Source organism: Sus scrofa, chromosome 17, assembly GCF_000003025.6.
Source record: "Sus scrofa isolate TJ Tabasco breed Duroc chromosome 17, Sscrofa11.1, whole genome shotgun sequence".
Taxonomy (NCBI): Eukaryota; Metazoa; Chordata; class Mammalia; order Artiodactyla; family Suidae; genus Sus; species Sus scrofa.
Genome location: NC_010459.5, coordinates 47,408,359 through 47,429,384, shown reverse-complemented (window position 1 = coordinate 47,429,384; position 21,026 = coordinate 47,408,359). Strand labels below are relative to the sequence as shown.

At 40.3% G+C, this 21,026-nt stretch overlaps 1 protein-coding gene across 3 annotated transcripts in view; it reads right to left on the bottom strand.

Moving 5' to 3' along the window:
• Positions 1–21,026, bottom strand: part of STK4 (serine/threonine kinase 4) — an 88,112-nt gene that overhangs the window by 46,321 nt on the left and 20,765 nt on the right. For all 3 annotated transcript variants that reach the window (XM_021077860.1, XM_021077859.1, XM_021077861.1), the window contains 4 exons: positions 19,818–19,985; positions 17,353–17,490; positions 14,626–14,754; positions 13,676–13,862 (listed from right to left, as the gene is read on the bottom strand). In XM_021077860.1, coding sequence (XP_020933519.1) covers positions 13,676–13,862; positions 14,626–14,754; positions 17,353–17,490; positions 19,818–19,985 — 622 coding nt within the window. The remainder of the gene's footprint in view (positions 1–13,675; positions 13,863–14,625; positions 14,755–17,352; positions 17,491–19,817; positions 19,986–21,026) is intronic.

Here is a 21,026-nt window from a genome sequence, read left to right as displayed (position 1 = left end):
TGAGCGAGGCCAGGAATCAAAACCGAGTCCTCATGGATACTAGTCGGATTTGTTTCCGCTACACCATGACAGGAACTCTTAATGTAACATTTATTACGTGTGTGTGCTTTTTGGTTTTGTTCTTGTGACTGAGCACCTAAGTGCTTTACATGTATTGACTCAGTTAACTTAAGATTTATCCAAGTTTCTGTATGTGGCCAAAAATATTCTTTGAATGTTCTCCAAAACCACTAAGAATTGCTGGAATCATAAATTATAAGATTCCGGAGTTCCCATCGTGGCGCAGTGGTTAACGAATCTGACTAGGAACCATGAGGTTGCGGGTTCGGTCCCTGCCCTTGCTCAATGGGTTAACGATCCGGCGTTGCCGTGAGCTGTGGTGTAGGTCGCAGACGCGGCTCGGATCCCGCGTTGCTGTGGCTCTGGCGTAGGCTGGTGGCTACAGCTCCGATTAGACCCCTAGCCTGGGAACCTCCATATGCCGCAGGAGCGGCCCAAGAAATAGCAACAACAACAACAAAAAAAAAAAGACAAAAAAAAAAAAAAAAAAAAAAAAAAAAAAATAAATTATAAGATTCCCTGGAGCCCAACATAAGGTTCACTGGACTTACAAGTTTTAAGATTACCCTTAGCCTAACATAAGGTTCTCTAAAGTCCAACTCAAATAACTCTTCCAGTAACCATTGTTGGTAATTGCTTCTACATAAACTGACTTGACTTCTGGCAATGATGCTCTGGTTCTATAAGCCTAGTGTGCTACCATATATCTATTCAAAGAGACCTAAATTTAAAGGGGTTACTAGCTAGAGCAATAGAGGCAGGATATCTGAAAAGATACAAAATGTTCACAGGTGAGAATGATCCATATCTTGGTTATTGCAACAATTTCCTAACTGGTCTCACTATTTCCAGTCTTTTTCTTTTTAATGATTTTTAATTTTTTTCCATTATAGCTTTTTTTTTTTTTTCTTGTCTTTTTGCCATTTCTTGGACCACTCCTGCGGCATATGGAGGTTCCCAGGCTAGGGGTCCAATCGGAGCTGTAGCTGCCAGCCTACGCCAGAGCCACAGCAAAGCAGGATCCGAGCCGCATCTGCAACCTACACCACAGCTCACGGCAACGCCGGATTGTCAACCCACTGAGCAATGGCAGGGATCGAACCCGCAACCTCATGGTTCCTAGTCGGATTCGTTAACCACTGTGCCACGACGGGAACTCCCATTATAGTTGGTTTATACAGCGTTCTGTCAATTTTCTACTCTACAGCAAGGTGACCCAGCCAACACCTAGATACATACATTCTTTTTTTTCTCATATTATCCTCCATCATGTTCCATTACAAGTGACTAGATATAGTTCCTGGTGCAGGATCTCATTGCTTATCCATTCCAAATGTAAGAGTTTGCATCTATTAACCCCACTCCCAGTCCATCCCACTCCTTCCCCATCCCACTTGGCAACCACAAGTCTGTTCTCCAAGTCCATGCATTTCTTTTCTGTGTATCTCTAGTCTTTTCAATATTCGTATCACCCAACTGACTCTCCTAAAAAACGACTTTGTTTTATCACTTTGCTGATCAAAGTGTCTTTATATTACCCTATTGCCAACAACATTAAGTTCAAACTTCTTACTATGGCGTTCAAGGTCCTCTAATATCTGGTCGGCACCCAGTCTAGCCAAACTGAATGTTCAATATATGTCCCTTCCTTTCCGACTCTGAACCTGCCTGGAATATCCTCCCACAGCCTTTTTGTATATCAAAGTTCTCACAAACCCTTTGTCACTTTTCTGAACCACTTACCCAGCATTTGGCTTAATATTATATTACTACCTGCATATGCAGAGGTCCTACCTCTTCAACTGAGTTATGTCACCATCAAATACCACTATCTGGAGCACCTGGTTAATGCTCCGGACATATAGGGAATTAGAAAGAACAGTAATAAATAATACAGTAGGCACTCCATACATATTAGATAATGATAATGACAAATGTCGTCTTTCCCCTTTAACTTATGAATTCTTGGTCAGCAGCAAACATCTCATTTGGTTTTTGGACACTACACAGCAATGACACATAGCGACTTCCTAATAAGTACTTTTTGGTGGGTATTAAACATTTACTTTCAACAAACACTGGTTCCAAGCTGATATTTTTTAGAGCATAAGCACTTCAAAGAATCATTTACTTTTTCTTTATAGATCCATGTAAACTGATCAAAATGCATCTCCATTTTCTTGCTGAACAAGGGTAGGTAGGTCAGAACAGCTTAGAACACCAAAGAAAAATATTCCCCTACCTGATCAAAACTGATTTCTCTGCCTCTTAGGCATAAGGGCCAAAGTGTATCTTTTGGACTCTTGCCTTTGTTGATTACTACCACGCTGCTGCTCTCTTTTGGAAAATAGATTAACCCCCCATGGCTATTCTTGGCCTTTTACCAATTTCACTACAATGGAATACTACCTTATCTTCCCCAAAATATAGGCCTTGAGCCACGCCACACTGAGATCCGGTACTTTCATATCGTAATACGTGGTCTGGCTGGGTGTTTTGAACACATATTCAGGCACCACGTGTCTGTGCTTTTTGGCTCATCGCAAAAGAATCAAGAATGTTAACGGTTTCCAAAGATAAAAGTGAGCCCAACATCTGGATATAATTAGAAAAACTGCACAAACAATTAGGATTTTGTCTCCACTCTGGCAGGACGACCTTGAATTATTTGTGCAACTGTGAGCAAAGTCTAAGGACCAAGAGCTCTGCTCTTCTATTGCAAATCCCACCCTGGAGGGAGCTTCTGATAAATGCGCAGTGAACTACAGTGATAGTCTTTCAGGGATGGGGAAAAAAAAAATAATAGATCCAGTCAGCAATACATTCCACAGTATTGAGATAACAGTTTGAAACTTCATAAAGGAAGCCTCACGTGGATCCAAAGCCTAACCTTCCTTAAAACCCATCATCTTGTATTTTGAGTTACTTAACGGATTCTCAAGACATCTGTTAGCTTATTGTCAAGGAATTCGAAGCCACCCCCACCCCAGCACATTTTTAAAAACATTACTGAAACTGACAAGTGACCTTCCTTTAGATCAACCATCTTCATGCTGATACTCAGATATAAAAGAGGCACTTACAAAACACCATTAATGGCAAGCAAAAGTAAAACTTAAAAAAGACCAAAAAAAGGTAAAATTAAAAAAAAAAAAAGACTAGCAAGAGAAAATGAATTAGGATGCAGAAAAGTAGCTCTGAAGGAATTTTTAGGTCCAATGAAGAAAACCACTATCGTATATTAAAAAACTCATATACTTATTGTACTACTTACAATGTTTAAGCATTTATATGCTTAGCATTTTACATACCTATTAGGAACTCTTATGCCCTACTTTTTCAGGCTAGGAAACTGAGGCTCACAAAAAGGAAGTAACTTGGCCAAACTGACAAAGTTTATAAGATTCTGGGTCAAGTTTCAAACCGAAGGCTCCAAAAATTAATGATCTTTCCACTACTTCTTTTTCATTCTCCTACCCTTATTGAGAGACATGTTTCTAACAAAACTACATGTTTTAAGTTTCAGCTTCGGTATGAATAAGCACACTAATGCTATCTGAAACTCGCATATGATGCTGATGCTGCAGCCAAGATACACGGACGCTTAATATTCTTTGATGATAGTTTTAAACATCCTGAGGGGATCTGAAATTAGACAGTAAGATTCCTACAGTAAAAAAAGCGTTAAAATACCTGTAGTAGTTTATGTTCTATTAACCATCCTTGCAAATGTTATAATCTGAGTCAGAGAGCATGAGATAGAGAACACACAAGGGAGCCAATGTTATAACAATCCCCTTCAAACAACTGCAGGTGGAAAGAAAACAGGCTCTGAGTCAAGAATTTCCAGCTTCTGTGGCTCCAAAATTAGCATCTGATGGATGGTGTTGAAATAAAATCATTTCAACAAGATCCTGGACTTTGGTTTTAACGTGAGGAGACTCAGAGCAATAATAGGGGCCTTCATGAGACCTAGGACTTTCTGGGAAACTACAAATACATAAAAAGTTTTACCACATAGTACTGCCACAGCAGTTTACCCAAAACATAGTTCTGAGTTGCCCTAACTTAATTATGCCACGATGTTTTAAAATTCTATTTCAAAGAGATTAACTACAATACGATTAAAAATTTAAGTTTGAAATAGAAATCATCCATTCACTCTCTTTAGCTCTACCTTGAAAGGCTTGAGTCAGTAGAAATAATCTTTCAATTCAGTGGTCCAAGTTCTGCCTCCCCATGGCCTCATTATTAGGAGATGAGAAGGAGGGACCAGCCACTATGTATCTCGGGAATGGGGTAAGGACTAGAAAACCACATCATAGCCAACGAGTCTTGGAAGGGAGAGCCACTGCGTGTCAAATCTTTCGTAGATGAGGTCCATGTTATCTTTAGCAGCCATCCTTTGGCCTGTCACAGCCTCATCTGAGACAAAAATATTTAACTGCTAAGCTATATATTTGTGCAAATTAGGCTATCTCGGTTGCTCTAAGATGTTTCTGTTATTGCTGACTCTGAAAAAAAATGTTTTTGTTGTTTTTGAGTATACTTTATAAGATTATTAAAGTATGATAATAAAGTTTACTTGACAAAATAGTCAATATATTTTGAAAGCTTGGACTCATTCTATATTTTTACTATAGGACTATAAGTTCTCATTTTAGCTCCTAAATATCCTATTTGATAACAATCCAGTAAAACGGGAGAAATTCCCTGCCTTAAAAAAAGATACTTGCTTGAGAATGAAGTGGTGAAACTATCTTTCTGCATATTAAAATGCACAAAAAAAACCTGCATACAAGTTAATATAAAATACACAGAAGGCAATATATACAAAATTTCATTTTCATATTTCTAATACTGATATTCAGTGCCCAGCATGTATTCAGAGAATATATGTCTAAATGACATATATTAGTAATATAACTGAGTCACTTTGATGCATACTTGAAACCAATACATTGTAATAAAATAACTTTACCCCAATAAAAAAATGGACACAATATAATTTTCTTTCAATAAAAGGACTGCTAATTTAAAAAATTAACATTTTTCTAAACTTGTGTGATCTGCTTGATTTTCTAAAGCACTTATTTCTATCAATATTAATAACAGATGGAGTTCCTACTATAGCGTAGTGGGTTAAGAATTTGCATGGGAGTTCCTGTTGTGGTTCAGTGGTAATGAACCTGACTAGTATCCATAAGGATGTGGGTGTGATCCCTGGCCCTGCTCAGTGGGTTGAGGATCCAGCATTGCTGTGAGCTGTGGTGTAGGTCACAGATGCAGTTCAGATCCCAAGTTGCTGTAGCTGTGGTGTAGGCCAGCAGTTGCAGCTCCAATTTGACCCCTAGCCTGGGAACTTCCATATGCCACAGGTATGGCCCTACAAAGAAAAAAAAAAAAAAAAAGAATCTGCATGGCTTCAGTCACTGCAGAGGTGTGGGTTTATGCCCAGTCCTGTGCGGTAGGTTAAGGGATCTGGTGTTGTTGCAGTTGCAACATAGGTTGCAGCCGCCGCTCAGATTTAACCCCTGGGCTGGGAACTTCCATATGCTGCAGGTGCAACCATTAAAAAAATGTATTAATGATAGATGTCATAGCTAAATCTGTGAAAACTGACAACCTCAGGATACCATTTTATTAGGAAACTTTTAAGTGAAATTCTTTCAATGTATGAGCTATCCCAAATTAACTTCTTGAGGCTTATTTCTAGAAAATGAAAATCATAAATTAAAAATCATGTAATGATTTATGTTGATATAATTTCAGTGTACAAAGTCTTCCAATTTACAAAGACAATCCAGAGACCCTTCACCCAGATTCCTTGAATGCTAACATTTTACATTTGCTTTATCTTCTTTCAATCAATCTAGCTAGCTAGCTATTAAACCTTGTCTGTTTATTATGACACTTGGGAGTCTTGATAACCCAAAACACCACCATCACAAAATCCTTAGGTTTGAAGATCCTAGACACAAGCGTCCAAAGACAAGAAAGGCAGGTTTCACAATATTTAACAAGAAGCCCTGTACACCACAGCAGCAATGAGGATGAGAAGTCAAAGGTTTGAGACCTAGTTTGACTTTAGACAAGACGCTGGACTTTTCTCTCAACTTGAACTTCCTGTATGGCAGGAATCTCATACCTAATGGACCCAGAGCTCAGGGAAGATGTAAAAGTCAAATATAAAAGTAATAATTCCCAGGAAAAGTCAACTATTCTAAATCTATATGCATCAGACAATGCAGCCACCAAAATATGTATCTCAAAATTAACAAAAATAAACAAATTCACAACCACAGAGTAATGACTTCTCCCTCAGAAACCAAAAGACCAAATATAAAAAATGAGTGGGGAAATAGTGATATTTGAAGACAATTAGCAAGCTAAATTTACTGGATAGATACGAATTCCTACACCAAACAATTAGACAACATACATTCTTTCTAAGGCATACAAAATTTTACAAAAATTTTTGACATATTAGGCCACAAGCATCTTGAGAATGTATTTTAAAAAACCCTGCTGTCACAGACTGTATTCTTTAGCCAAAATTCTCTGAAATTAAACATTAAAAATAAGCAGTTTTTTGGAGTTCCCATCGTGGTGCAGCGGAAACAAATCTACTAGGAACCATGAGGTTGCAGGTTCGATCCCTGCCCTTGCTCAGTGGGTTAAGGATCTAGCGTTGCCGTGAGCTTGTGGTGTAGGTCACAGACACGGCTTGGATCCTGAGTTGCTGTAGCTGTGGTGTAGGCTGGCAGCTGCAGCTCTGATTCAACCCCTAGCCTGGGAACTTTCATATGTGGTGGGTGCGACCCCCAAAAGCAAAAAAAAAGCAGTTTTTAAGATTTATACAGGAGTTTCCACTGTGGCACAGCGTGTTAAGTATCCAGCATTGCCGCAGCTACGGTGTAGGTCATAGCTGAGGCTTGGATTTGATCCTTGACTTGGGAATTTCCATATGCCTTGGATGCAGCCATAAATTAAAAAAAAAAAAATTCATACAATTTGGGTTTTTGCTTGTTCGGGCCCCACCCATAGCATATGGAAGTTGCCAGGCTAGGGGTAGAATCTGAGCAACAGCTGCCGGCCTATACCACAGTCACAGTAACACCAGATATCCGAGCTGTGACTGCAACCTACACCACAGCTCACAGCAATGCGGGATCCTTGAGCCACTGGGTGAGGCCACCATCCTCGTTTTCGTTTCCACTATGCCACAACAGGAACTCCCTACAATTTGGTTTCTAAAAAGCAATTCTGAATAATTCATCGGTTAAAAAAGAAATATGTAAAAAAACACAATGCACCACAGCTGGGAAAAAATATTTACAATATGCCCCATGTGACACTTATGGAAATGCAGCGAAAATATAACTTAGAGGAAAAATTACAATGTTAGCTGAATACAACAGTAAGCAATAAATTTAAACAGCTAAGTGTTCAACTCAAAAAACAAACAATAAAATTTAACACCAATTTTGATTTAAAAAGAAATCTCTTAAACTAGAAATAGACAAAGAGCTTCTTTAGCCTGATAATGGGTATCTACACCAAATCCTGCTACAAAATCAGGATGGTAAATCATTAGAAGAATTTTCTTTAAGATAAAGAATAAGACAAGAATGCCCCCTACCACCTCTATTACGGGAGGTCTTAGTAAGACAGAAAAATACGTAAGTATAAAGATCAAAAGGAAAAACTAAGATTATAATTCACAATTAAGACTACATTTTAAAAAAATCCTCCAAAAGCCTATTAGAACAAATAAAACAATCCATAAAAAGTAATTTAAACATGATGAAAGATAATGAGTGTGTAAAGATGTATGACTGGGTCACTTTGCTGTACAGCAGAAACTGACAGAACAATATAAATCAACTATAATTTAAAAATTTTTTTAAATAATTTAACAAAAAAAGATCCAAAACATCTTCATGGATAAAATTATAAAATCAACTAAGAATAGAAGAAATAGGCCAAACAGATGGAAAGATAAACCACCTTCATGAATGGAAAGAATTAACATCATTAAGATGAATCCATGTATTCAATGCAATTCAGCCAAAATCCCAGTGGTTTTATAAAATCTGAAACGTGATGCTAAAATTTACATGGAAAAATAATGATATAAATTTCAAGAGTAAGCTATGCTGAAAGAAAAATAAGAAGAGGAAGGGGAATTTTTTTGTCTTTTTTTTTTTGAGGGCTGTACCCATGGCATATGGAGGTTCCCAGGCCAGGGGTCGAATCGGAGCTACAACTGCCGGCCTACACCACAGCCACAGCAACGCCAGATCCAGGTCATGTCTACAACCTACACCACTGCTCACGGCAACGCCAGATCCTTAACCCACTGATGGAGGCCAGGGATCAAACTCACATCCTCATGGATACTAGTCGGGTTTGTTACCGCTGAGCCACAGTTGGAACTCTGGGAATTTAGTTTTGATAGATGGTCAAGGAAAGCCTGAGATGGTAATAGGACCAAAGATCTGAGGAAAAAGCAAGTCTTTGAGATGGAAAGAATAAAATTAGATGACTATAGCTCATATTGCAAAAAAAAGATAAAAGTTCCTGAAATATTAAAGGCCTAAGTGTGAACAGTAAAACTTTATAAACTTCAGAAAAAAAAAAATAGGAGACTATTTTGAAGACATATGGATAGCAAAGAATTTCTTTTTTTTAATCGAAATATTGTTGACATGCAATATTATGTTAGTTCCAGGTATATCACATGACTTGACATTTGCATACATTATGAAAAGATGACCTTAAGTCTAGGACAAAATTATCACAATATTATTAAGAATTTCTCTTTTCTATGGCTACATCCATGGCACATGGAAGTTTCCAGGCCAGGGACCAGACCTGAGCCATGGCTATGACCTATGCCATAGCTGCAGCAATGCCAGATCCTTTAACCCACTGTGCCAGGCCGGGGATTAAGCCCGGGGCTCTGCAGCAACCCAAGCTGCTGCAGTCAGATTCTTACCCCACTGCAGCACAGCAGGAACTCCTATTAATATTTTCTTAAAGAAGACATGAAAAAGCATATGATATAAGAAAATTCAGACAGATGTGACTTCATAAAAACTGAAGATGCTGTCTAAAAAAAGACCCTGCAAAATTAAAAGCACAAGTCACAAGCTGGTAGAAAATATTTACAATGCACATAACTGCAAAAAATTAGTATCCAGCAAACTCGAAATGGATTAAAGACCTAAATATAAGGCCAGATACTATTCCTTGAGGAAAACATAGGCAGAACACTCTTCTACATAAATCACAGCAACATCTTGTTTGATCTACCTCCTAGAATAAGGTCAATAAAAATAACAAGCCAATGGGACCTAATTAAACCCAAAAGCTTTTGCATAGCAAAGGAAACCATTAAAAAAAAGAAAAGACAACCCACAGAATGTTGGAGAAAATCTTTGTAAATGGTGCAACAGACACAGGCCTAATCTCCAAAATATATAAACAACTCATATAACTCAACAACAAAAAAATGAACAAAAGACCTGCATAGACATTTCTCCAAAGAAGATACACGGATGGCCAACAGGCACATGAAGAAATGCTCAATATCACTAATTATTAGGGAAATGCAAATCAAAACTACAATAAGGTACTTGTCAGAATGGCCGTCATTAATGAGTCAACAAATAACAAATGCTGGAGAGGGTGTGGAGAAAAGGCAACCCTCCTTCACTGTTGATGGGAATGTAAACTGTACGAGCACTATGGAAAACAGTATGGAGGTATCTCAGAAACTAAATATAGAACTACCATATGATCCAGCAATCCCATTCCTGGGCATATATCCAGACAAAACATTCACTCAAAAAGACACATGCCCCCCCTATGTTCACTGTAGCACTATTCACAACAGCCAAGACATGGAAACAGCCTCAATGTCCATTGACAGATGAATGGATTAAGAAGATGTGGTATATATATATATATATATATATATATATATATAATGGAATGCTACTCAGCCATATAAAAGAACAAAATAATGCCATTTGCAGCAACACAGATGGCACTAGAGATTCTCATACTAAGTGAAGGAAGAGAAAGACAAATAGCACATGAAATCACTTATATGTGGAATCTAAAATATGGCACAGATGATCCTATCGACAAAAAAGAAAGAGATCATGGACCTGGAGAACAGACTTGTGGTTGCCAGTGAGGAGGGGAGGAGGAGTCAGATGGACGGAGAGTTTGGAGATGATGGATGCGAACAGTAACACTTGGACTAGATGGGCAATGGGGTTCTGTTGTATGGCACAGGAAACTGTGTGATTGGATCACTTTGCTGTACAACAGAAATTGAGGAAACACTGTAAGTCAACTATACTTTAATAAAAAAATTAATAAAAATTAAAACATTTTTTAAAAAAGAAAAAATTTGTATCCCAAATATAAGGAACACTGCAAACCAGTAACAAAAAAGAAAAGGAAAAAGGGCAAAGGCTACTCCCCCAAAAAAGCATCAGACTCGTGTAGTCAACATGGAAATTAATTAGATGAAAACTAAAGAGGCTACACAACAAAAGCTATAACCCATCATTGTTCATGTTTATTTTGATACATAAAATAACTTTCCCTGAGTCAGTTCCGAACAAGAATTTTAACTTTTATTTCTTTAATGTATTCGATTTCTTTGTTAGGGCCATTTTAGCAGATGACAGTTTCAAAACTCTCTGCAAAGTATCATGCTGCAGAAAGAAAACATCAGTTTTGGTTAAGGTCTACCGAGAAATCTGGGCAGAGAGAGGAAAAGGTTCAACTATTTTGAGACTGACTTCAGTCTTGTTTGAACTTTGCCAAGTATGAGGTATCCAATCTCCTACCTAAATAAAATAAGGACATGGCCCTAGTGTTGCTGTGGATACTTAAAATAGATGTTAAAATAAATAAATGACGGTCCTGATCTAGAATAAAGCCTTCCACAGAAAGTGGATTTCTGGACACAAATGGGAATACAAATTCAATTCGTAACCTATTACAGAGCTCCCTCTGCTGGCCCAGAGAAAGTATAATGACCCTGACACTGACACTTCAGGTCGCCTCAGGAATGTATCCTTTGGATTGTGGGGGCAAAGTTCTTCTGGGACATTTACCAAAAAAAAAAAAAAAAAAAAAAAAAACCACTGACGTAGTCAAATAGAAGAAGCCTCCCAAGATCCCCAAACTGATATTTTTATCCAAATACTTGGGTTTTCAAAGCAGCGTGGGCCATGGTTTACCTCTGCGGTTCTTACAGGTGTGGTTCTTGAGGTCTCTTATAAAGCGATCAAATCTCACCCTACTCAAACCCCATCCCCTGCAACTGCAGTCTGATTCTTTGCAGTGGCTTCAGATACTCCCAACCAGGACCTACTCCTTCGGATGGAACAAAGTCATTAGCCTACCATCAGAGGGAGGTCCCCTTTGAAAATCTGAAAACGATGTGCTTTGCATCTAGAAATCCCAGGGAAACGTGCAGAGAGGCTGGTTATTCAAACCACCACTGCAGGCTGAGGCTTGCAAACAGACACCCTGTAACATGAGCCTCAGTCCTGTCCCTCAACAGCTTCGTGAAGGGGCTCCACTGAGGATCGGGACGATCGAATGGTTACAAGCATGAGCTCTGAAGTCCAATGTATCTGGCTTCAGGTCCTGGCTCTTCTACTGCTCACTGTGTAACCACAGCAAGTTACTTAATCTCTCTGCGATTCAGTTTCTGCAGCAGTAAACGAGGGGGTGGCTATGGAAAACTACCCAGCATGGTCATAAGGATTAAAATCTATGAAATGCTGATAAAGGATTAAGCATCATGCCTGGCAGACATTAAATACCTAATCATTACTAGTTATTGTTCACAGTTACAATGCCTATCGGGTATAATAAATAATTTATACGTAAGTGGACTTTGCTGGTTAAAGCTTTGAACTTTGTAAATACTTGATATGCACTACATTCCACAAAAGTTAGACCAACTCACACACCCATCAGCAGTATTACTACTCTTTCACCATTTGTGTAATTCTGACCCAAAGCCAAACAAAGGCTGAGCCTTGGCCCCGAAACAGAAAAAAGAAAACAAGAAAAGCTCTTTCCTTCAAAAACAAAAGGTTGGTTAAAACCGCACAGACCTGGAAGGCGAAAATTAGAGGGGGCTGCCTGAGAACCCCAGCCCTAGAATGGTCTGTTCCACGGCAACAACCCAGCCACCATTCCCCTGGACTTGCCTCTGGGGCTTTGAGGACACGGCAACCTCTGCTGGAACATCTCCGCCCACCCCACTCACAGCCAACCTTCCTGCCCTCTTCCTCCAGGAATTTGTCAGTAATCCCCAGCCTGAGTTAAATATTCTTCCACTCTGCTTGGCCAACACCCTCCGATTACCTCTGTTTTAAAGCTCAGTTTCAGACACCGAGGTATAATTAATGGTCTGTCCCCCACTCTAGACAACGACCTCCTTCAGGGTGAGGGCTGCTGCAGCATCCAGCAAAGTACCTGTGGATACAGTGGACACTGAAGAGAAATTTACTGAATGAATTAACCAATCACAGAGCAGAGGGTCTAAAGCCGTAGTCAGAGAACGTTTCTGTCGGTAAAGGACCAGAGAACAGACATTTCAGGCTTTGGGGGCCACATGGTCTCAGTCACAACGGCTTCACTCTGCCTCTGCAGCACAAAAGCAGTATAGACAGTACGCAAATGAATGGGCATGGCTGTGTTCCAATAACACTTCACTGCTAAAACCAGGTGGCAGGCCAGGTTTGGCTTGTGGACCATTGTTTGCCAATCAAGCCCTTGGTTTAGAAGAGGAAGCTTTAACTTTCAAAAAAGAAAAGAAAAAAAAAAAAAAAAAGATGATGGAACGATCACAGAGACTTAATATTTTAAACCTGTGCAAAATTCAGGCTAAACGGTACACTGAGAACTCAATTCAATTAGTATGACCACTGGGTACTCCCAGTTCCTTTCCTCTGTGACTCGGTCTGTCACGCACAGAGTAAAGGGAAAGGAAACCGACGGGAGAGGAGAGGACGGCCCCCCACGAGGAACTGAGCACAGGCGTCAGGCCTCGGTCACAGGCCAAATAAAAAGGATCGGAAGAGGAAGAACAGCAGCAGAGATGGGTTTAAATTAGAAGAGCCTGGAAGGGACTCTTCAGTTGTCACATTCACCCTTAAGAGACTGACTGAGAATTGCTCAACCTGGGTCAGACAAACAGTTTGACGAAAACAGACTGAAAAGAGTATGTTTGATAAGTCATTCAGAATTTCCTAACACTTTGAATTACGCATCAAAACCTACATGCTCGCCTCCACAGATCACGGAAAAGAAAGAAAAAAATGCTAAGAGAATGGTCATGCAGGTCGGAAAGTCGATCCCTTCCTGTCGCCTGCCGACCTCTGACTCCACGTGCCAGCTTCCTCCCTCCCAGACCCTCCGCTGCGCCCCAACCTTCCAATGCTCTCTCACTCCTTTGGTTGTGGCAACAGAAAGGAGCTTCAGGACTGAGTCCGTGTGGACCACAGAACCTGCTTTCCCTGGATCGTGCGCGGCCTGCCTGCCAAGTTGGTCTAGTTAGTCAGAGCCTTACTTTTCATAGTGCCTTCCTCTTCCTCCTCCTCCGCATTGATCACCATGGTGCCCAGCTGGGACGGCAACGTGTCGTCGTGCTCGATCATGGTATTGGCTCCGTCACTCATGGTGCTGGCCACGCGGACGGTGCCCATCTCGTCCCCGGCGGCTCGGACCATCGTGCCAGAATCCATTTCATCCTCCTCCTGGAAGAGGATGAAATCTCAGATGAGGGCTAATTTGATCAAAATCTTACAGGGTTTCTGAATTACTCTTATTCATCCTGGTGCAAATATTTCTGATGTGACACTTAGATTCTAAACCCACCACGAAGAACCGAGAGCACTCTTTTTTTTTTTTTTCACACTGAACTATGGTTGATGTACGACACTCTATGTGTTACAAGTGTACAATACATGGATTCACAATTTTCACGAGTTAGACTCCATTGAGAGTACTCTTAACCAAAGAAGATCATAATTTATCCACATGAGAGCTGCACATCCAACCCTAAAGGGCCCTCTCCCTCTCCCCTTCCCTCTCCTTCTTAGTAACATGTTGTAACATTGACCCAAGGAGCTGAGTGCATACTCTTGGGATCTCAAGGGTGTGGGGGAGTCTCTAAGTGTAAAAATCTACCTATTCAGTATGGCTCCCAGATTCTCCAAATGGGTAAGGAAAACTCAGACTCAGCCCTGAGCATTCTCTCTCCTGAATAAAAAGTTAAACTGAAGAAAAGATATGAAGGCAAAAGAATAAAATGTGGAAGTGCCTCAGGAAGCGCTGTGAGAAGAACAAGCACAGATCCAGCAAGCCTCCAGCAAGCCCTGGTCCCGGACTGGACAGAGTCACTTGAAAAGAGTCTCCAGCTCCAGGTGGATCCTACATCCCCAACTCATCTCGCCTGGCCGGTAGTCATGAAATAACAAGCATGAATGCCCGAGGCCCACCACACTGCCTGCCACTCACTGAGTTTTCTTCATCGTCCTGGTCCACCTCCCGCTGCTGGGCTTCCTGGCGTTTCAGCTTCACGTCCATGGCTTCGTTAATTAAGTCCCGCAGTATGGACACTCCTTTGGCACTCTTGACAAATGGGTGCTTCAATAAGAAAGTGGAAGATGGTTTATATGGTAGAGTGCCAAACACTGCCTGGCACACAGCAGGTACTTGATGATTTCTGTTCAATCGGCCAGTGAATCTGTTTCTCTTTATGGTTTGGACATCAGCTAACTCATACTCGCTTTATAACTGAACAGATGCATTCATGCTTTACCCATCTTTTTTGGCTTGGCTAGAATGTTTCCTCCATTTCTCTGTGCAAACTCTAGGGATTCTCAGCAGGCTACTATCGCCCCCTAGAGGAAGTTCTGTAAACATGCTGGGAGCTTGTTTGGAGAACACAAACTACATGGAAGTGGGACAGGGGGCAGGGACACAAGCGATCCTGTGAAGTGTGGAACAATCTTATACAGCATTGAACTGTAACACATTCTGTACATCTTTCAAATGTGTCAGAGAACATATATACACTTTGATAAATAATACTGAAAAATTTTGGGGTGGTTTTGGAGGGGGGGCTTCAATGGAATAGAGACATTGTTTAGAAATCGCTGAATAGTTTACTCATCCTGTTTATTCTTTCTAGTCAATGTACTATAGAATTTCCAACTACGGATTTAGGTAAAAAGGATTTTAGTGCCGAAATGCAGTTCCTACAGAAATACTAAAACTGGTAACAAATATGTAACAGATGTAGGTCCAATATTATTCAATCTGCAAAGATGCTTGTGAATACTGCTGACTTTCATTTATAGAAATGGCTTAAAGTTTTTAATATTAATACCATCTTACGTTTGTATTACTGCCTTTTGTGACACAAATGATAAGAAATCTATGCTATGAAAGTTATGTCTGGAAATTTGGGGGGGGGGTTGCCTGCTGTTTTCCACACTTATTCTGACATTTGTCCCCAGTGTTCCTCTTTGCAATCACCACCCACCAGAGAATATGATTTCCAAGGTCTTTGCAAGTACTCTAGATATGTACAATAGCCTCACCATGTGGTGGGATAGAAATACAGGAGATATCTTTTCCATAAAACTGCATTAGCACCCCAGCCAGGTAGGAAAAGAATTCATCACTACTCTCAGAAATAAGACGCAGCTCATTTGCAAGAATATCAAATTTCCTTGTTCTCTCTACTGAGAAAGTCTTTAAGATCATTTCTCTACCTTATATATAAATGAGTCTGCTCTGCTATTACTTGACATTACAATTATGTTAGTGTCCCCTCCACTCATTTTCCTGGGTTTCTTGAAGGAAATGCTTTCTGTTCTCTCTGCTCTTCAATCTAAACTCATTTGTGATGCTAGGTACAGGTGTCTAATTACTTTATTATGTCTATAAGTTGAAAAGCTGGAGCATTTCTATATGGACACATATTTTATTATAAATTATTATCCTTATATTTCTCCATCACATCACAGGCATTACACTGATTCTTTTTAAATTATGGGTATAAGTAGATTTTATCATCTATGAGTTTCATGCCGGAAAGGTAAGGAATGTTTAAATAAAATGTATTGGTTGTAAAAAGGGGGCACTGGGTCTGATGTGACTGAAAACCATTATTGGGCATGGCCTGACACAACAGCAGATATTCATCAAATCCGTAATATACTGTATCTCCGATATGTGTAAAGAACTATTCGAAGTTACACATATGATATCACTTAATCCTAACATATGGAACAGGTACTTTACCTCTACTGTATAGACAGAGAGGTGCGGTTCCTCACTCAACGTCATAAAGCCAGTACGTAGAGAGCCAGGACTCCAACTTGGGCAACTGGGCTCCAGAATCCAAGCTCCTAACCACGAAGGATGCTGCCCGCCAAATCCCACCCATTCTTCAAAGCCCAAGCACAGAGGTCACCTCCTCCAGGAAAGCATTCCTCCGTATTTCCAGTCCAAAGTGGCCTCTTCCCACCCTGAGTTACAGCAGCACCTACCATTAATCCCAGTTCTTTGTCAGAATTGGGGACACTGAATCACTCCTGCTTTGGAATCAAAGAGACTACTTAGGTCCCATCCTGGCTCTGCTGTCTACCAGCTGAGTGGCTCTAAATGATTAACCTCTCCAAACCTCCATTTTCTCACCTATAAAAATAAATAATACCTATCTCTCACAGCGTGTATGTGATGATTAAATGGCATAATGTGGGAGTTCCCTGGTGGTCTAGTGATTAGGATTCAGTGCTTTCATCTCTGAGTGCTTTCATCTTCAGTAGCTCCATCCCTGGTCTGGGAACTGAGATCCTATGTCAAGCCACTGCAGCCATGGCCAAAAATTAATGAATTAATTAAAAATTAATCAATGGCATAACATGCAAAGTATGCACACAGTAGGTGCTCAATAAATGTCAATTAAAATTAATGGCACAACGTGCAAAATAGCACACAGTAGGTGCTCAATAAATGTCAATTCCTGCTTTCTAATTCCCACAGAGCACTGTATTTTCTTGCATTATTGTCTTGTTCAATGATCTCCCATTCTTTTCTATATCTTTTCTAAGCATTCACATTTAAACCTGCCTAGAGGCAGGGAATATCTTATACCATCTCCATGTAGGTGGGTTAACAGCATCTTTTGGTCAGCCTGTGAGTGAAACCGCTGCACCCCAGGCTGATTCCTACCTGGAGGAGTTGAGTGGCCGTGGCTCTCTGCTCAGGGCTCTTTACAAGACACTGCTTCACAAAATCCATGAAGCTATCTGACCACAGTTCTGGCTTTCGGAATGTGGGAGGTGGGTTGGTAGGAATCATGAAGATTGCCTAAAGAAAAAAAAAAAAAAAAAAAAAAAAAAAAAAGATTTGGCAAAGTGAAAGTGATGCTCCAATAAAAATATGACTAGAAATACATTGGAAGTTTGATGAAATGGTTTTTCTCTTCCCCACTATAAGCCCCCAAATTGCAATGAAAGTCTGAGTATCTCAAAGAAGGAAGTTATGACAATTAGAGAAGCTGATAGAGCTCTCCTTCCCCCTCTTCCTCCCTCTGATTTCCCTCTCTCTCTCTCCCTCTTTCATCTGTACTCTCGTCCCATAAACCTCACGATATCCAGCAAGCTTTTTGGGGGTTTTGCTGACCAAAGTACACTGCCACTCAAAGTGAAAAGGCAAGACCAAACATCAACATCTTGAAGAGAACCCCAGCCCTGTAGCTGTCAAGTTTCCCTCTTCCCTAAAAGTTACCACCACCCCTGGATATAATAAGTGACTGCAGAGTTCCCGTTGTGGCACAGCAGAAACAAATCCAGCTAGGAACCATGAGGTTGCAGGTTCGATCCCTGGCCTCCCTCAGTGGGTTAAGGATCCGAGGTTGCCGTGAGCTGTGGTCTAGGTCGAAGACACGGCTCGGGATTCCGCATTGCTGTGGCTGTGACATAGGCCAGAAGCTACAGCTCCGATTTAACCCCTAGCCTGGGAACCTCCAGAAGCCGTGTGTGCGGCCCTAAAAAGCAGAGAAAAAAAAAAGTGACTGAAAGGAGGTCATAAACCTAGAAGTCCCCCAAATCACAAGAGAGTCATCAGCCTCCAAGCCACATTAATTCTACATACTTGAAAAAAAATTGGCCTACTACATGGCAATTAAATTCTACTATTTCCAAAAAAAATAAAACTATAGGAAATACTGTAGGTTCAGTTCCAGACTGCTGCAATAGAGCAAATCACATGATTTTTTCGGTTTCCCAGTGCATATAACAGTTATGCTTCCCCTATACTGTAGTCTATTAAGTGTGCAATAGTTTTATGTCTAAAGAAACAATGTATATACCTGCATTAAAAAAAATAATGTATTGCTAAAAATGCTAACCATCATCTGAGCCTTCAGTGAGTTATGATCTTTTTTTGAAATAGTAACGTCAAAGATCACTGATACCATATCAAATATATCAGCAATGGAAAAGTTTGAAATATTGCGAGATTTACCAAAATGTTGACTAGAGACGTTAAGTGAGCAAATGCTGTTGGAAAAATGGCACCAACAGACTTCTTGATGCAGGGTTGCCACAAACCTTCAATTGTTAAAAGCAATAAAGCAAAGTGCAATAAAACGAGGTATGCCTATATTATTTATCGTGTTTCCAATAAAAGAAGTACAGTTTCTAGAAAAAATAAAACTCTGCAATAAGCAGCTTACATTATATTCATTCAATCTAAAAATATAACCAGTAAATCTTCCCATCCTTCTCCACTTCTGCCCCCTACAAAGACGGAGCTTATCTTTGAGCACACGAATACTTTATTTTGTATATATATTATTTTCACACAAATACTTTTAAAAAAAACTGTTAGGTCTTTTGACAGAAGGACTACTTAATCAGAGGAGAGGAGGAGCTGGGATGGGCAGTCTGGAGAGGACTACGGAGCCCTTGAAGGCCGGGTTGAGCTCTTGCAACAGTGCTGTGACGAGGGGGGTTCTATGGTGGCTGAAGCCTGGAAACTGCTTAGCTATCAACACAGAAGGAGTTTCAATGGAGAATGACTCTATGGGCCCTTCATACTCCACAAGCGGATGGAGCCTGGAAAGCACAGAGCCTCCAGAACTCACTCATGTAAGGACGAGACAGGAAAAAGACAACAAATGAATCAGGCTGGGTGTTAGTGACATGAGTTCAAAAAAACAGTCTGCTTTCCTCTTAATACTATTATAAGAAAAACAGAAAACACTGCAATAAGCAATAACTGGTACTTGGTGAATACGGAATCGTGGAGACTGGGAAAGTGCTAAGCCCACGCCCCTGTATGAAGGTCAGGACTGCTCCTCAGCTCCAGTTAATGCTGTTATATTAAAACGCGAGAACCTGAACTATTAAAAACACACACAATGCACAAGTCAAACCAAGCATTTCTTGGCCCATGTCCTGCCAGAGGGCTACGAGTACACAATCTTTGGAATGGAGAGGAGTGGATTACACTTGAATTCATAAGTGACTACAACTAATGGAAGTGTACAACTGGAGTCTAGACTGACACTTATCAACTATTTAAAATTAATTCATTTATTGTTTGGTACCTAACCAAGTAAGTCGCTGAACCAACCTTCTAATGATCACTGGTAACTAACCACCCCGCTGATATTCTGTCCATGTTCTTACCCTCATTGGATGGATATCGGCATACGGCGGCTTTCCTTCGGCCATTTCTATGGCAGTGATTCCCAGTGACCAGATGTCTGCCACACAGTTGTACCCTATTTCCTGAATCACTTCTGGAGCCATCCAAAATGGTGTCCCTATCACTGTATTTCTTTTGGCCATGGTATCCTAAAATAGAAAGGAGGAAGATCAACACCAAGCATTAAAACTACTGGGAAAGAGAGTCCTGTCCAAACCAACAAGAAGACACGACTAGGACTTGAAATACACACAAAAACCATATTAAAGAAGCATGATCGATCAAGCAGCCACAAAAGAAATTCAAATGACACAGACATGTAAAAGAGTCTCAATTATTTAAACATAAAAATAACAATCAATTAATAAAACCACTAAAATGAAATTGACAAAAATTAAAAAGATTAACAATAACTAGTACTGATAATAGGCAATTTGGCAACATTTATAAAATTTAAACGTCCATATCCTTTGACCAAAATCAGTTTCTGAGAGTTCCTGCTGTGGCGCAATGGAGTAAGAATCTGACTGCAGTGGCTCGGGATGCTGCAGAGGCACGGGTTCGATCCCTGGCCCAGCTCAGTGGGTTAAGGATCCGGTATTGCCATAGCTGTGGCTTGGATTCAATCCCTGGCCCAGACACTTCCATATGTCACAGGTACAGCCATAAAAAAAAATCTGTTTCTAGAAATGTGTCCTATGTATAAGTACCCCAAGATATATGCATAAGTATTTCAGAAATATTTGTAATAGAAAGGAGAAAAGAAAAAGGAAACAACACGAATTACCAACTAAAGGCAACAAGTTAAGTACAATAAATATCCACACAATGAAACACCACATTAAAAAAAAAGGAGCTAGGAGTTCCCGGCATGGCTCAGTGGTTAACAAATCTGACTGGGAACCATGAGGTTGTGGGTTCGATCCCTGACCTTGCTCAGTGGGTTGGGGATCCAGCGTTGCTGTGAGCTGTGGTGTAGGCCAGCGGCTACAGCTCCAATTGGACCCTTAGCCTGGGAACCTCCATATGCCACGGGTGTGACCCCAGAAAAAACAAAACAAAACAAAAGAGCTAGATACATTTTTTTTTAAATTTTATTGCTGCCTCAGCAGCATATGGACATTTCTGGGCCAGAACTGAATCTGATCCACAGCTGCAAACTACACCAGAGGTGCAGCAACGCCGGATTC